Genomic DNA, 17,450 nt, shown 5'->3' with positions numbered 1-17,450 from the left:
GTGTACAGATCTGGTCACCGCATTATAAGAAGGATGTGGAAGCTTTGGAAAGGGTGCAGAGGAGATTTACTAGGATGTTGCCTGGTATGGAGGGAAGGTCTTACGAGGAAAGGCTGAGGGACTTGAGGCTGTTTTCATTAGAGAGAAGAAGGTTGAGAGGTGACTTAATTGAAACATATAAAATAATCAGAGGGTGAGATAGGGTGGATAGGGAGAGCCTTTTATCTAGGATGGTGACGGCGAGCACGAGGGAGAATAGCTTTAAATTGAGGGGTGAAAGATATAGGACAGATGTCAGAGGTAGTTTCTTTACTCAGAGAGTAGTAAGGGAATGGAACGCTTTGCCTGCAACGGTAGTAGATTCGCCAACTTTAGGTACATTTAAGTCGTCATTGGATAAGCATATGGACGTACATGGAATAGTGTAGGTTAGATGGGCTTGAGATCGGTATGACAGGTCGGCACAACATCGAGGGCCGAAGGGCCTGTACTGTGCTGTAATGTTCTATGTTCTATATGTTTCCAAGACAGGATGGTGAGTGGCTTGGGGGAGAACTTTCAGGTGGTGGTGTTCCGACGTATCTGCTGCTCTCATTCTTCTAGATTGAAGGGGTTGTGGGTTTAGAAGGTGCTGTTTAAGGGTCCTTGGTAAATTTCTGTAGTGCATCTTATAGATGGTACACACTGCTGCTACTGAGTGTCACTGGTGAAGGGAGTGGATTTTTGTTGATGTGGCATCAATCAAGTGGGCTGCTTTGTCCTGGATGGTATCAAGCTTCTTGAGTGTTTTTGGGGCTACACCCAACCAGGCAAGTTGGAAGTATTCCATCACATTCCTGACTTGTGCCTTGTAGATGGTGGACAGGCTTTGGAGGCTTGCGAGGTAAGATCCTCACTGCAGTATTCCTCGGCTCTGACCAGCTCTTGTAGCCACTGTTTATGTGGTGGGTTCAGTTATGTTTCTGGTCAATGGTAACCTTGGTATGTTAATAATGGGGTAATTCAGTGTTAGTAAAACTGTTGAATGTCAACGCTTGTTGGGTAGAGATAATAAATTCAATTACAAAGGTGTGTAATTATAACCAAGTCAAGAAATTTGTTTCATTTGATCATGACTCTGAATCAATTAACAGCAATTCATTTGAAGTTAAGCATTACGTTGATAGAATGGACAATACATTGTTAGACAGTAAATGAACAAATGAGATTACAGACAGCAGCAAATTAATTTATGCATATCGGCATGTGATTATGTAGACCATTTGGCCAATAATAAGTACTTATACTGGTTTATAATGTAAACCAAAAAGGGACTTTATATCTTTACTGTAAGTTTTAGACTTGATTTGCTGTTAAAATAAATTAAAGGAGGGGTTATTTTAATGAAAGCTCACTCCTCGAGGTAAATCCTTAGATTGTGCAGTGACTAAACTAAACACAATTAAGAGAATAAAGCTGGGAGCATGAGAGAAGGAGCAGTGCCAGGATAAAACAGCAAGTGTGAGAGAGGAGGCATGGAAAAGATGGAACAGTGACTAAGAGAGAGGGAGCAGTCTGTGGATAAAACAGGGAGTGAGAGAGGGAACAGTGCAAGGATAAAACAGGGAGTTAGAGAGAGGGAGCAGTGTGAGGATAAAACGGGGGGGACACAGCGAGAAATCAGTGCAAGGATAAAGTAGCGAATGAGAGAGAGGGAGCAATGTGAGGATGAAAAAGCAAGTCTGAGGGAGCAGAGACAGCAGTGACAGAATAAAAGAGTGAGTTAGAAAGGCAGCACTGCAGTGCAACAAAAAGCAAGGCTGCAGTGCAAAAGCAGCAAGAAGAGAAAGAGATAATATCGAGAGGATGATGTGAGACTGCACCTGATGCTGGGAAATGAGGACCTAGTGTTAATGAGGCTGCTTTTGTGTTCGAGTGGTCATCATAATATTAGGCTTAGGTAAGTAATGAAGGAGGAGCAAGGAACAATCTAATATCAAACTTCGAAATTGGAAGAGGACTAATTTCAATATAATGAAATTGCAGCTTAGGGCGATCTTTCATGAATTAGCGTAGTCGGGGAGGGTCTAATGGTCAAAAATGGGTAATGTAATACCGTTGTTTACGAGGAAGGCAGAAGACAGGAAATTATAGGCCGGTTAGTCTGACCTCGGTCATTGGTAAGATTTTAAAGAGTCCAATATTGCAGAGTACTTGGAAGTGCATGGTAAAACTGGTCTGAATCAGTGCAACTTTGTCAAGGGAAAATCATACCTGGCAAATTTGTTTGAATTCTTTGAGAAGGTAACAAACAAATTAGAAAAAGGAGAGCCAGTGGACAAGATCTATTTGGATTCCCAGAAGGCATCTGACAAGGTGCCACACACGAGGCTGCTAAATAAGAAGCCAAACTGTTAGGGGCAAGGTGCAGGCGTGGACAGAGGGCTGGCTGAAGGCAGGATGCAGAGCGTGGGGATAAAAGGTGTGATTTTCAGGTAGAATAGAGGCGTAACTATTTTCAAAAGGGAAAGGCTTCAGAAATCTGAAGCACAAAGGGACTTAGTAATGCTAGTTCAGGATTCTCTTGGTTCAGTTGGCAGTTAGGAAGATAAATGCAATGCTACCAATCATTTCAAGAGGACTAGAATACAAGAACAGGGATGTACTGCTGAGGCTGTATAAGACTCTAGTCAGACAGCATTTGGACTTTGGGCCCTGTACCTCAGGAAGGATGTGCTGGTATGGGGAGGAGCACCAGTGGAGGTTCACAAGAATGATCCTGCAGATGGAGGACTCGTCACATGAGGAGTGGTTGAAGACTCTGGGCCTGTGCTCAATGGAGCTTAGAAGGATGAGGGGGGAATCTCATTGAAGTTTGCAGAATACTGAGAAGACAAGACAGAGTAGATGTGGGGAAGATGTCTCCACTAATAGGACAGATTTGGATCCAAGGACACAGCCTCTGAGTGAAGAGATGAGGAGGAATTCCTTCAGCCAGTGGGTGGTGAATCTGTGGAACTCATTGCCGCAGAAGGCCGTAGAGGCCAAGTCATTGAGTCTATTTAAAACGGAGATGGACAGGTTCTTGATTGGTAAGCAAAACAAAGATCTTGGGGAGAAAGCAGAAAAATGTGATCAAGAAACATATCTTATAGTTCATATCAGTGTACAATGTTACAGCCATATCATTGAAGAGTTGTTTTTTCATAAGGACTGTGGGTAAAAACGTTACAAAATTCAGGACCAGAAAACCTTTGACATCAGTTATATGAAACAAATACAAGATCAAAGTTTGGCTACATCATGAAACCATACAATAAACAAAGACAACATGAGAGGGAAAGGCAACACACAATTGATGACCAGTTCGTTATGAACACAAGAGCTTTCTAACATCCTAATTTTCAATTACACTCAAACTCCTAGCTTACAAGCCCACATATGAGAGCATTACAGACACTAACCCACAACATGACAAGAGCATTTTAATTTAGAAAGCACTTACCTCGAGTAACAGCATCTAGGGCACATCCAGATCCGGTTGCCCCTCCCCCAATAACAAGGATATCAAATTCCTTCACTGTCTTTAAGGCGTATAGCTGAGAATCTCTTGACGGTAGTTGATGTTCAATATATTTTCCATTCAACTGTTCTGATGCTTGAACACAAGAGAGGCGAGCCTATGCAATTAAAACAGAATGGCAATGAATCAAGACTTCAGTGAATTTTCCACTTATGCCCAATTAAAGATACTGAGATGAGAGCGTAAATTTGACAAGATTCTTTCAGCAGATATAAAACATGTTCATTAAATGAAATGACCACTTTATATTCAACATTCGTACCTTTTAAGACACTTTCCATATTTTACATCTAGTATTATATTCAAAGTTTCCAGTGTTGAGCTACAACAAAGGTAGCCCACCCAAGTAAATTGCACATCAGAACAATAGGGTGGCTCACTTGTATTTTTTACCATAAACAAAATGATAAGCTAGATTTTACCTTAAAACAAAGTTTTTGAGTGGTACGCATAATCACATTGAATTTGTGACACAGAAAAAGTATCCCATAAGTTGCAAATCAATGCATACAACTGGGCAATTTATGCTGCCTTGCCATTAGCTTTGTGAATACAATTTCTTTAATGTCCTCAAGAGTATCATTAACTTACTGCATTTACACATTAATTGTCTATTAAATTTGACACAACTTTAATCTTTGAGTATCCTTTTAATAATGTGATAATTACTAATTACTTCCAATCAACCTCTCTGGCCCAGAAAATGATCAATTAAAAATGGAATCTTGTTCTTTCAGGCAGTGAATTCCAGTTGGAGGTAATAGAAAATCAATCTTTAAGTCCTTTCTCACACTTCCCCTTTGCACATTTTCCCTATCTTAATCCCGTCATATTCTCACCACTCCTTTCTATATGTTCTATTTTCAACACTGAATCATTCAGCACTAATTCACCTGCCATCTGACTGCTACATCCAATATTTCTAAATCACTTTATCTCAGTGACTGACAAGATACTGCACCATTTTTAGTATCATTACCAGGTCAAAAAAAAATGTTTAAGAGTGCAAGAAAGATATAACTAGCTTGGCACCCTGCAACAAATTTAAGGCTAATTAAACAGCACGTTACCCCCATAAGGGAGCTTTACATCCAGCTAGATTCTTTCATTTATGAATTTAGTAAAGTGCTAGATGCAGAAAGGTACATTTACACAAATCACTGAAAAACAAGAAGGATCTAACCTCCTCCAAAAGTGCAGTCAACACTTTTATCCCTATTCATTTTATAGGAACACTACAATGTTTATAATAATATATTTTCCCACTAAGCTCATACTCGGGTAAATTACACATATCAAGGAACTGAGTGAGCAGCCGTTTTTTTCATAGGTTCATTCTGTAATTTAGCTATTTGCCCCTTGTCCCATATTATGTGTCCTGTCTTCCCACAATATTATTTGAATTTTGTTTACTGAATTTCTTGGAAACAATGTAGAAAACTTACTCGAGCATTCTCTTGTTGACTGCATCTTTGCTATAAGTGCAACCTACTAGGAGCTCACCTTTCACCCAAAAGTGGATAAGGGGCCATCGGAGAGCAACCGAATAGACATGCATTCCACTTATTTTATTCCTTAGATAGTTTTTAAGGAAGTCCCTGGCTCTCGCCATTACCACTTACCTGCATGGTTGAAGTGTCCCTTATTTAACTTCCAAAGAACTGATCCCCAATTGTTGCAGAATGTAGCCACTTGGTCATTTATGCCTCTATCATCTTTTTAAGTTGAGCAGCTAATCGAATTCAACCCTGCTCTTCCATTCATTCTCTCCCCTTGACCACACATTTTTACCCTCTGAATAAGTAACTTGCAAAATGAAAAACAGAACCCTCAAAATACTTCAAGATAACAAGGTGTAGAGCTGGATGAATACAGCAGGTCAAGCAGCATCAGAGGAGCAGGAAAGCTGACATTTTGGACCACCTTCCTGCTCCTCTGATGCTGCGTGGCCTGCTGTGTTTATCCAACTCTACTCCTTGTTATCTCAGATTCTCCAGCATCCGCAGTGCCTACTATTCCTCAAGATACTTCCCTGTGTTATCTCCCATTCTTTTGTTAGACATCTTAAATCTGCGTCTTCTGGCTGCCAACCTGTCAGTGGAAACAGTAAAAAGAAACAAATACCCTAGCTATCCAGAATATGGCAATAACATCGTTCAGAATGAGATAGTGTTCTTTAGGTATATTCTTTCCATTCTAATATCAGTATTTCATTGCAGTTAAATTAGGGTCATTTATTTATAAGTTTAACAAGCCTTTAAATAATTCTGCTTGATCAACAGTTGGCATTGTGTCGCCCTAAAATAGTGACAATTTAAGCAAAACAGAAAGTGTAGGTGTGCTTAAAAATTCCACAATTGGTTTGTATTTTCTACAGCAAGGTTGTTAACTCTCACATGTAGGTATTTATAATTATAACAAAAAGAGGGTTGGAAAGCCATATTAATGAACAGTTCACTTTGGTTAATTTCCTACACAAAACCTTTCACTCCAAGGGAAAAGAAGTAAGTTTAATGATGACTAAATGTTTTATTCAAATCTGCACACAGAACTCATACTGAATGATTATATCAATTTTGCTCCTGCTGGAACACAATTAGACTTGCAAATTCTTCAACATACAGTATCAAGACATTTGCAATTTGGAGCTTAACAGCAAACGAGACCTATTAATTATCATCTACTTCCAAAAAAGTGCATATTTAAAGACTGCAGGCAATTAACAGCCAGGTTGTCCTGTAATCACAGTTTCAGCTTAATGCAAGACTTCATGCAAATTACTGTTATAGACAGGGATTTCATTTGTTTTCTCATTGGGGTTACTTTCAGATCATGTTCTCTTATTAAAGACTTCTGTATTTTAAAAATGCACGAGACTACAACAAATTTAATGAAGAGTATATTCTCGCACACAAACCACTGTTAATTTGATGATTGTCCACAACCGTATTCAAAATTTGAATGCAATGAAACAATGGCAAAATTTACATTTTGTACAACAGTTAAAACATATTTTAATGCTCTTGCACTGTGTAATATTAATCAATTTTGTACTGAAGCACTGATTTTTAACGTCCCACGATCAATTACAAAGCTGACCATGTGTGAGGTATGGGCAGATATGTTTTAAAACAAAAGAAATAATTTACTCATTTAAGAATGCTACTTTCCTAATGTAAATCTGTTCTCCTGAGACCTCTTATAAGGCAAGCAGAACAACATGCCCTTAGCGAGAAACATGTAATGCAAATCAGTAGGGTGGGGCCCAGTGACGTAAACAGGAGCCAATTTGCAATATTAGTCACAGAGCAGGGCAGCAGTGAGGTCAAGACAAACCTAATGCTCCCCAATGGGGTCTATGGGCCTCGTTTTACCATTGCTCCCCATAGTTACATTCAGAAATGTACTGACCAGACTGCAGTGGATTCATCCCGCAGGTGGCCCTGGTCTTCCAGTTTCCTGGCAAGCTAATTGATCCAGCTAAATGAGAGTCAAATTCCCAAAACATTTGCAGTATTTCTTTTTCCTTTATCCTTTTATTTAAACTGAGCAATGCTGGAAGACTAGCTGTTACTCATCCTGAATAGCCCTTGGACTAAGTGGATTGTTCAGCCATTTCAGAGGGTAGGCAAGCATCAACCATATTGGTGTTGATCTGGAGGTACAAATCTGCCAGACCACGTAAGGATGACAGAGCTCCTTCCTTTAAAAGCTCCCAGTGAACCAGATGAGTTTTTTACAATGATCAATGATAGCGAATGAGGTCACAATTACTTTGGTGCTTTGCTAACCCACTTCAATGCAATTAATGAAGCCCTGCACAGGGGGAGCCCAGTAATGGATGCTGAAACCATTGACCTCTGTCTCTGTGAGACTATGGACATCAAATTACACAGCTAATTAGCTCCACCAAAAGGACATCATTGACCAATGAGACACAGTGGTGCAACAAGCTATGGGTATGACTTAAAGATTACCAACTGAGTGTTGTTCCCACTACCACACTGAAATATCTATTCTTCATAGCCAGGTGATGTCAACAAGTCATTAAACTTTAGAAGACATCTCAACCAAGCTCAATGGCAATCTCACTTCCATATGAGCATATTTCCAGCACAGATCACTGAATAGCAATCAAAAGCAGGGCATTCGTAAATTCTCCCATCTCTGGCCTAGAGTGCTAAACCCATATCGATACTTCAGCTATGTCAGCATAAACCGAGGATTGTGTCTGATCTTCCTGTCTATATGGATTACCTAGTCACAGTAGTCACATGTTTATTTTCATATGAATACTTCAGGTCAGCACTTTTGGTGATAGAGACATCTTACTTATGCCTGTTGTTCTGAAATATTAACACAGACCGTCCAAATACAAGTACTGGGAGAAGAGTGGAGCAGTTTCATTCTGCAAACCAGTACTAATGCGATTTTAGTCTCAGGAATGGAACAGTTTGACATTGTCAAGTCAGGAAGAGTACATCTTGGAAAATAACGTCAACCCCTGTGCCACGTTCATGTAATAAGGAAGCCCTTTCCAGATCACAATTAATAGTAGCATTTTTGGATTATGTCCAAGCGTACCAAAAGGTCAACATTTCTCATTTCATTTAGAAAATATGCTGTTAAGGATGCAATATCCCCCAGGCTATTTATATTCTGGTCACAGAACAAAATATTATAAAATCTTCCATTTATCAGTTTTCATATTCTAAAAAATGTATTATACTTTCACATACTTGTACTCAGAATTTAAAAGCAACTTTTAGATATTCTGTCAACACTACATGAAATTCCACCTTTTATATTTTGTTCAAGATGCCTATTTTACTTCAATAATATGAAGAAATAAAAATCATACATTATCTACATGGTAAGATCACCATTTGTTGAACAATTTGCATCCAAAACATACTGTAGGCATACTGCCTTTTGTGACAGTAACTGTCATTGTGAAATTATTTGTAACTGCAATCCTCCTCACCAAATCGCCACAACCGCACCCCTGCCACCCACACCACCAAACCTAAAGGCCCACTTTGAATGAATAATCGATATACAGACCTTCAGGGCAATTTCACCCAGATCTGACTGACTTGAGTAGCTCCTGGACATGACTGACCAGACCTATGACCACTGTGCAGCTTCCCGACTTAAAGTCTGCAATTCTCCTGTCTATGCTGGCCCCACAGGACTGACCATTGCCCACTCCCTGGACTGTGCTAGAATAGATCCCCGACCATGAACATGCCGAAAAGACAGTGACTGTGCCCAAGACCCAGGACTGGAGGCGGACTGTGCGCCAGACTGACAGTCTTGGGACCCCCTGATCGGCACCAACACTTAGAACATAGAACATAGAACATTACAGCACAGTACAGGCCCTTCAGCCCTCGATTTTGTGCCGACCTGTCATACCGGTCTCAAGCCCATCTAACCTACACTATTCCATGTATGTCCATATGCTTGTCCAATGACGACTTAAATGTACCTAAAGTTGGCAAATCTACTGCCATTGCAGGCAAAGCGTTTCATTCCCTTACTACTCTATGAGTAAAGAAACTACCTCTGACATCTGTCCTATATCTGTCACCCCTCAATTTAAAGCTATGCCCCCTCGTGCTCGCCGTCACCATCCTAGATAAAAGGCTCTCCCTATCCACCCTATCTAACACTCTGATTATTTTATATGTTTCAATTAGGTCTCCTCTCAACCTTCTTCTCTCTAATGAAAACAGCCTCAAGTCCCTCAGCCTTTCCTCGTAAGACCTTCCCTCCATACCAGGCAACATCCTAGTAAATCTCCTCTGCACCCTTTCCAAAGCTTCCACATCCTTCTTATAATGCAGTGACCAGAACTGTACACAATACTCCAAGTGCGGCCGCACCAGAGTTTTGTACAGCTTCACCATAACCTCTTGGTTCCGGAACTCGATCCCTCTATTAATAAAAGCTAAAACACTGTATGCCTTCTTAACAGCCCTGTCAACCTGGGTGGCAACTTTCAAGGATCTGTGCACATGGACACCGAGATCTCTCTCCTCATCTACACTGCTAAGAATCTTACCATTAGCCCTGTACTTTGCCTTCTGGTTACTTCTACCCAAGTGCATCACCTCACACTTGTCTGCATTAAACTCCATTTGCCACCTCTCAGCCCAGCTCTGCAGCTTATCTTCCTTCTCTAGACTGAGAACTAAGCTCCACCAGTTTCTGACAAAATCATTTATTTGAACAAATGTGCATTGTATTTTCCATGCAGGCAGCTGGTATACACTGTAGACATTGGACTAACATTTGAGAGTCGTCGCACAGTTAAGATGTTGCCTCTCCCTCGAAGACAGCCCTATTGACAAGCTGCTGGTCTGTGTGTCTGTACTAAAGAGCACCTCAATATGATCATATAGACAGCCTGTAGCTCTAACTGACATGCCAATGTGCCAACAGGCATGGCACAAAAAAGCAAGAACACGCATGATTGCTGTGAGCATGCAGGTAGATGCTAAGTGAGTGAGCATTAGGAGAGGAAGAAAGCAGCCCTGAGATGCAGTCCGGTCTAATCCATGAGCTGGGTGCCTGTCCCTGTGTCCAATGTGTCCCTGCTGCAGTCCTTTGGGGCACCCTGCGATACAAGCCTGTGCATCCTAAGCAGCCTGCCAGTGTATTGGAGAGTGCCATGATGGTCACAGTTAGTTGACAAATGCTAGATGTCAACATCTGTGAATGGGGAATGCATGTGGCTTGTGCCCATGCATCGTGCCCTGAGAAGATGTTCAGTTTATGCAACATGGAGCTCATTCAGAGCAAACGGTGAGCTGCATCTGCCAGGTACGTGATCTGATTTCCAGGTTGTATTTTCTCAGTGTCGAACTTGTGTGATATGTTTGGTAAAACAGAAGGCTGGAAACGAAGGAGGCAAGTTGATCCGATAACAAAGGTGCTTGTCAGATTTCTCATTCAATTCTGCCACAAATCTAACCATCGCCCACTTCACTCAGACTCCTATGAGATTCCGCCAAAGTGGTCACCTGGTGATAGACAAGCAGTTTCCATCTTGCAAAATATCAAAAAGTGGTGCTGATACTAAACTTCAACTTAGAGTTCATTAGATTTATTAGATACCCTACAGTGTGGAAACAGGCCCTTCGGCCCAACAAGTCCACACTGCCTCTTGAAGCATCCCACCCAGACCCATCCCCCTATAACCCACACACCCCTGAACACTATGGGCAATTTAGCATGGCCGATCCACCTAGCCTGCACATCTTTGGACTGCGGGAGGAAACCGGAGCACCCGGAGGAAACCCACGCAGACAAGGGGAAAATGTGCAAACTCCACACAGACAGTTGCCCGAGGCTGGAATTGAACCCGGGTCCATAGCGCTGTGAGGCTGCAGTGCTAACCACTGAGCCACCGTGCCACCCTAATTGCCAACTTCCTCTGCACTGATTGGGGAATTAAAACATTTAAGAATGCAAGATTGTACTGGTAAACAAATCTATCTTGTTACTTTGTTCCCTATCTCTACACATCACTGCAACATAGCAAAACAGATCAAAGTTAGCATAGAGAGGAGCCTGCAAGGCACAACAGCCGTAATGCCAGAAGTCAGAAATCATTTGGCATTGGCCTGATGTCATATACTGCCATTAAAACGAGACAGTAGCCCTGAGGAGTTAAATATGTGCCAGGAGTATTTCAGTGCTTTAAAAATGCCTTGGAAACAAATTGGATCATGATTTTGAGGATTATATTTAAACGTTTAGTTAAAAAAATTTGCAACTTAACTGTTTTATGTAGAAAGCTGATTGAAAAGACAAAAAGAAGTAAAAAGTAGAGAATGTCCTATTATTTCCATTTAATCCTTATTTGGTATGATTAGTTTGTACAGATGCTGTAGGTGAAGTTTTAATTATCTGCTACTGAGTGTCAAATTCACACTTAATGATCACATTTTCCCCCTGCAATCTGAGATCATCCAAAATATTGGTGCTTTAGGCTTAACTCACAGCAAGTTCCAGTCACGCATCACGCCTGTGCTTGCTGGGCTACACTGGCTCTCAGTTAAGTAATGCCTTGATTTTGAAAACTTCATTATTGTTTTCAAATCTCCCCAAGGCCTTGCCACCTCTCTAGGATGAATATTCATTTCGAGATTAGGATCCCAACATGAGAGATTCTGGCAGGAGCCAGGGGCCGAGAGCTTGGGCTTGGAGTGGGGAACAGAGTAGTTAGCCTAGGAGCAGGGGTGCCACCAGGAGGCAGTGCTAGCCAGGATGTAGGCCCTTCCACTGGGGCTGCCTTTTGCCAAGCCTGGAAAGACCTTTCATTGGATTTCTAAGTGACCTTAACAGAAATAGCATGGTCGTTCAACAGGTAGTGGACAAACAGCAATCATATATAATCAAGACAGTAGGAACTGCAGATGCTGGAGAATCTGAGATAACAAGGTGTCGAGCTGGATGAACACAGCAGGCCAAGCAGCATCAGAGGAGCAGGAAAGCTGACGTTTCAGGTCTACCTATGTCCAAAACGTCAGCTTTCCTGCTCCTCTGATGCTACTTGGCCTGCTGTGTTCATCCAGCTCTACACCTTGTTATCTCATTTATTACCAACACAGCTGAGGGAATTTGTATGGAGGAATGGCAGGAATATTACTTCATTGCAGCACAAATCAGAACCGTGCCAAAATCATAATCAATTAATAATTGTCAAACAGAAATCTACCAATCTTGTGAACTCAAAGACAATGGATTCTAGAAGAATTATGAAATCTCCAGACTATCTGAATGTGAAGCTGGAGATTCGCGGGAAGCTGGGGTAGGAGTAAAATTTCATTATACGTGATTATATAAATGTTTACTATGAGGTGGAAAATGGGTGGGGGAGATGTGTAAGTTAGTAGTTCTGAAAGGGTCAATATTGAAGATTACCATAACCTCCACCCAATGTGCTAATGTCATACTGGCTTAGGCGGGGATAAGGCCTCAAGATCTCATGAAGTGCAGACATCCATCCAGATGTCTCCCCAGTCTTAGTAACAATGTCTAACCAACTAATGCAACTTGTACCTGGCTGAATCCTCAATTTGTCTAACTTAGTCCAAGGCAGATTCTAATTTCCCAAGTATTTCTTGTTGTGATGGTAATGAAATCTGGGGTAATCAGTTACCAGACTTAGTTTTTAGTAACAAGCATGATTGACATCAGGCCTCAAAGTGGAGGAATACCTGGATGGCAGTGCTGATGACATTATTACATGCAAAGACAAACCAAAGCTTCTAAAAATATATTACTAGTGCTAGATTTCAAATGGGTAAGCTTGAAAAGATGACGTGAATTAGATGGGTAGGCAGTTAAAGCAGACTTAGAAATTAGCAAAGCAGAAAAATGGAATATCTCCAAAATCATCTTTAAGGGAAAACTAGTGTGTCCAACTTAGCTGAACACTTTGCAAAGCAAAGCCTATAAATCAGATTTCAGCACAATTTGTTTTTAAAACAGAAGAAAAGGATAGGTGACAATCTGACCTAATGAAAACAAAAACTAACAGAATAACCAAAACGACGAGAGAAAGAGAACAGACTGCCAATCACAAATACAATGATTTTTTGTAGCTTAGGATTCAAGGTCCATTAAAGGACTGAATGGGTCGAGTGCAGAATTGGTCAGGGCAGATTTGGGTTGTTTCCTAGAATGTAATGCCTTGAATCCTAAGCTACAAAAAATCATTGTACTTCTGATTGGCAGTCTGTTCTCTTCCTCTCATGTCCTTTTGGTTATTCTGTTAGTTTTTGTTATCATTAGGTCAGATTGACACCTATCCTTTTCTTCTGTAACCTTCATTACAATACAGCTTTAGTAATAACAATATTCAATGCTTAATACCATAGTTATAAGTGCCTGAGTAGCTGCAGATATAATCCATGCTAAAAGTGACCCTGAAATGGATTACACAGGCAAAGGTATTCAAGGAAATGGGGTCTGTGATTTGTAAGCCACTGGCTGAAGATCTTTAACAATTCACTGAGATCTAGATGGAGAGATGTTATAGGGACAATCAATCACAAGTGAGACATTACAGCTCAGAGATAGTAGGAACTGCCGATGCTGGAGTCTGAGATAACAAGGTGTAGAGCTGGATGAAAACAGCAGGTCAGGCAGCATCAGAGGAGCAGGAAAGCTGACGTTTCGGGTCTGGACCCTTCTTCAGAAACAGGGGAGGGGAAGGGGGCTCCGAAACAAATAGAGCTGGGGGTGTCGATGATGGAAGGTGGATAGAGGAGCAGATAGGTGGAGAGAGGACGGACAGGTCTAGGAGGCAGGGTTGAAGCCAGTAGAGGTGAGTGTAGGTAGGGAGTTGGGATGGGGGTTGGTCAGTGAGGAGGGAGGGGCGGGTTGTTGAGAAGGAAGATGGACAGATCAAGGAGCCAGGGATGAAGCTAGTAGGTAGGAAGTGCGGGTGGGGGTTATACTGTGAGGTGCGAGGAGCAGATAGGTGGGAGAAAAGACTGGCAGGTCAAGGAGGCAGGGACAAAATGGGTTGGTCTTGTGATGAGGTTGGAGTGGGTAGATTTTGAAAGTTGCGAATTCCACATTGAGACCATTGTGCTGCAGGGTTCCCAAGCGGAATATGAACATTGGAGCTACTAGCTTTACTCCAATTTCTAGGCAAATTGGGGGTGAAGTTCATTGGAGATTTAGGATTTTTTTAGAAAGCCGTTTCCAGTTTTGGTCCAGATCCTGGAAATTTATAGAATGGATACATTTCAGGCTGCTATCTACCTTAAAGGTCCTCATTTACAATGACAAGCTTGCACTGAATCAGACAGGACGAGGTTCTTAGCAGGTATCTCAGCCCTTTGTGAAGGCAGGACCTCATTTACATATACATTGGCTGTTGAAAGGTGTGAACCAATGCAACGGTATGGGGTTGACCAGCACCAACACAGAGACTGACTTGAACAAGAAAACAAATAGGTTCAGAGAGATAACAAGATGGAGAGCTGGATGAACACAGCAGGGTCACAGAAGAAGCCAGGAGTAGGGCAGGCCCATTTGTTCTTGATAAAGCTTTTGAAAAGAAGGGACAAAATAAAGCTAACAGCACAGTTTGTTAAGAAGTGCGGAAAGACACTCAGGAAGAAATGGCCGTTAAATGTCACAAATGTTGGCATCCAAGTCACAGAAATGCTAAATGAAAAAGGTGAACCTTACAGGAATTTAGGCAAAAGCGCTGGAAAGAGGCCAGCACAATAAATAATTGAGGAAGACTATTTATCTGAACTTACAGTGTATTTCCACGAGAAAGGAGTGGAAAATTACACAGCAGCACATCTTTGTTTTTCTAATCACAGAATGGGAAAATGTGGCAAAACTATTGTTGCTGGCTACCTAAGGCACCCCGGATCTTTGTTTATTGAACCATTACAGTTCTTATGTTGATGATTTGGTTACACAACTATTGTGTGTAAACAAATGGATTCTCCCGAGAATGATCAATTTTCCCATAACCAACCAGATCTGAACATTATTTTGAACGCAGCTAAATTACCAGATTCATGAAACTGTATTTGAAATTTAAAACAAGCATTACAGCAGACTCAAAACATGAATTCTGTTTCTCTCTCCACCAATGCTGTCAGACCTGCTGAGTTTCTCCAGCACTTTTGAGTTTGTATCATACCTGACAGGTCTGATGAAGCTTTTTGAGGACGTGACGAAACATGTAGATTTGGGTGGTGCAGGTGATGCAGTCTATATGAAGTTCGGTTAGGCTTATGACAAGGCAACACGCCGGAGATTGTTCAAGGTGACAAGAGCCCATGGGACCCAGGCCAATAGGTAAATTGGCTGTATAACTAGCTTACAGGCTGATGGTAAAAGGGTGTTTTTGTGGCTGGAAATGTTGGAGGTCTGATCAGTAAGTTCATATATGACATGCATTTGGCACAAAAACAGAATGGGTTAGAGAAACTCAGATCTGGCAACATCTGTGGAGACAAAAACAGACAACATTTACAAGTCCAGTGGCCCTTCGTCAGAACCTAAAGCAACTGGAAAATGGTGGCATTAATGCTGATGATGGGAGGGGTGCAAAGCGTGAGATAGCACAATAAAAAGAAGTAGACAGAGGAATTACTGATGATAAACTGGGAGAGAATAAGTGCTGAATGGATGTTAACATGAAGTGTGAAGAGTTGAAAATAAATTATCTGTGCTGGGCAGATACAGAGCAGGATCTGCGAGTGTGGGGTGGTTCACAAACATGGATTTGGCAGTGTAGCAAATAGCGAGAAGAAAGCCTTAGACTGCATGATGACATCTTCAGGCTCATTAGATGGGCAATACAGTGACAAATGTAATTTAACCCTGAAGAAAATGAGGATGAATTTTGGAGGACTAACAAGGCAAGGGAGTGGTAGGTTTCTAGGAAGCACAGAGGGTCAAAGGAACCTTGGTATACATGTTCATAGATCCTTGAAAGCAACAGGGCAGATGGATTTGATGGTTAAAAAAGCATATGGAAAAATTGCCTTTATTTATTGAGGCACTGAAAACAAGAATGGGGAGATTATGATAGAGCAGTACAAAATGTTAGTTAGGCTACAGCTGGAGTACTGTGTGCAGTTCTGGTCACTGCATTTTCAGGAAGCTATGACTGCACTAGAGAAGGTGCACAGGAGATTCACTAGGATGTTGCCTGGGCTGGAGCATTCCAACTATGAAGAGCAACTAGATAGGCTGGGGTCATTGTCCTTGGAGCAGTGAAAGCTGAAGGAGGAACTTGAGTGAAGTGTAGCAATGTTAGAGGGGCACAGATAGGGCAGACAGGAGGAAACATTTCTTCTTAGTACAGGGGTCAGTAACAAGGGGAAGAAGTGTAGAGAGGATTTATGGAAAATTTTCTTCACCAAGAGGATGATGAGTAACTGGAACTCACTGCCTGAGAAGGACTGTCGAGGCAAGAACCATCACAACACTGAAATAGTATTTGCATGAACCCTTAAAATGTCATAGTATAAAATCTACAGGCCAAGTGATGGAAAATGGAACTAGAATAGATAGGCACTGATACAATGGGCCGAAGGATCCCTTCTGTGTTGTAAATTTGTTTGGTTCGAAGCTGCCTACCTCACCCTTTGTGCTAAAAAGGAATGCAAGCAACCAAGGTTGGCAGCCTTCAAGTAAATGCAAAGTGAGTGATCACTGAGAAAGCAAGTTTACACCATAGAATGCATAATATTCAAATGCATGAGGTACAGGTCTCTCCCAGCTTGCAAAGCACCCTCATAGAATCATGTCAGTCATTGATGCTCCTGAGCTCCAAAATCAAGTGTTGAAGGGCTGACGTGATGTGACAGTTGGTCCAAGAGTAGTCACAACAAAGTGGCAGTTAACCAATGCTAACTTTCCATGGGTGAAAGACTGGGAAGCATAATGGTCATGAAGCACACAGTTGCAATGCGCTGCACACATTATCAAGCAATCATCAAGCTGCAATTCTAGGTATGTGGGCTAATTTTCATGTCAGGAATTTGCAGTGGCTATTTTTTTGGGAAAAGAGCAAGTTGGACGTGGCATATAAAATGAGAGCTGAAAATGAGATCGAAGGGCATGGAATTATGTCGATCACTGCTCAATAGCATGGTTCTGAAATCACCATTTAAAGCCTAAATGGCAAATCACAAAACATTTTCTCAGCCGGGACCTTGACTTTTTTTTCACTTTCACCACATTTTTCCAAGTATCACGACATTGCCCAGACCACCCCGGGGAGGGAAATACTGCCCTTTATCTAAATATATTTCCAAGATGCCTCAGTAATCATCTTTTATATTTGTATGCACGGAAGGAAGATTTTTCATGTCATACCACACACATAAAA

At 41.4% G+C, this 17,450-nt stretch overlaps 1 protein-coding gene across 2 annotated transcripts in view; it reads right to left on the bottom strand.

Annotated features, from left to right (window-relative positions):
- gpd2 (glycerol-3-phosphate dehydrogenase 2 (mitochondrial)) overlaps positions 1-17,450 on the bottom strand; it is a 131,614-nt gene that overhangs the window by 73,086 nt on the left and 41,078 nt on the right. For both annotated transcript variants that reach the window (XM_048534367.2, XM_059647282.1), the window contains exon 4: positions 3,485-3,659. In XM_048534367.2, coding sequence (XP_048390324.1) covers positions 3,485-3,659 — 175 coding nt within the window. The remainder of the gene's footprint in view (positions 1-3,484; positions 3,660-17,450) is intronic.

Source organism: Stegostoma tigrinum, chromosome 7, assembly GCF_030684315.1.
Source record: "Stegostoma tigrinum isolate sSteTig4 chromosome 7, sSteTig4.hap1, whole genome shotgun sequence".
NCBI lineage: Eukaryota > Metazoa > Chordata > Chondrichthyes > Orectolobiformes > Stegostomatidae > Stegostoma > Stegostoma tigrinum.
Note: the sequence above shows the minus strand (reverse complement) of the source record. Positions and strands in the feature narration are given on the sequence as shown.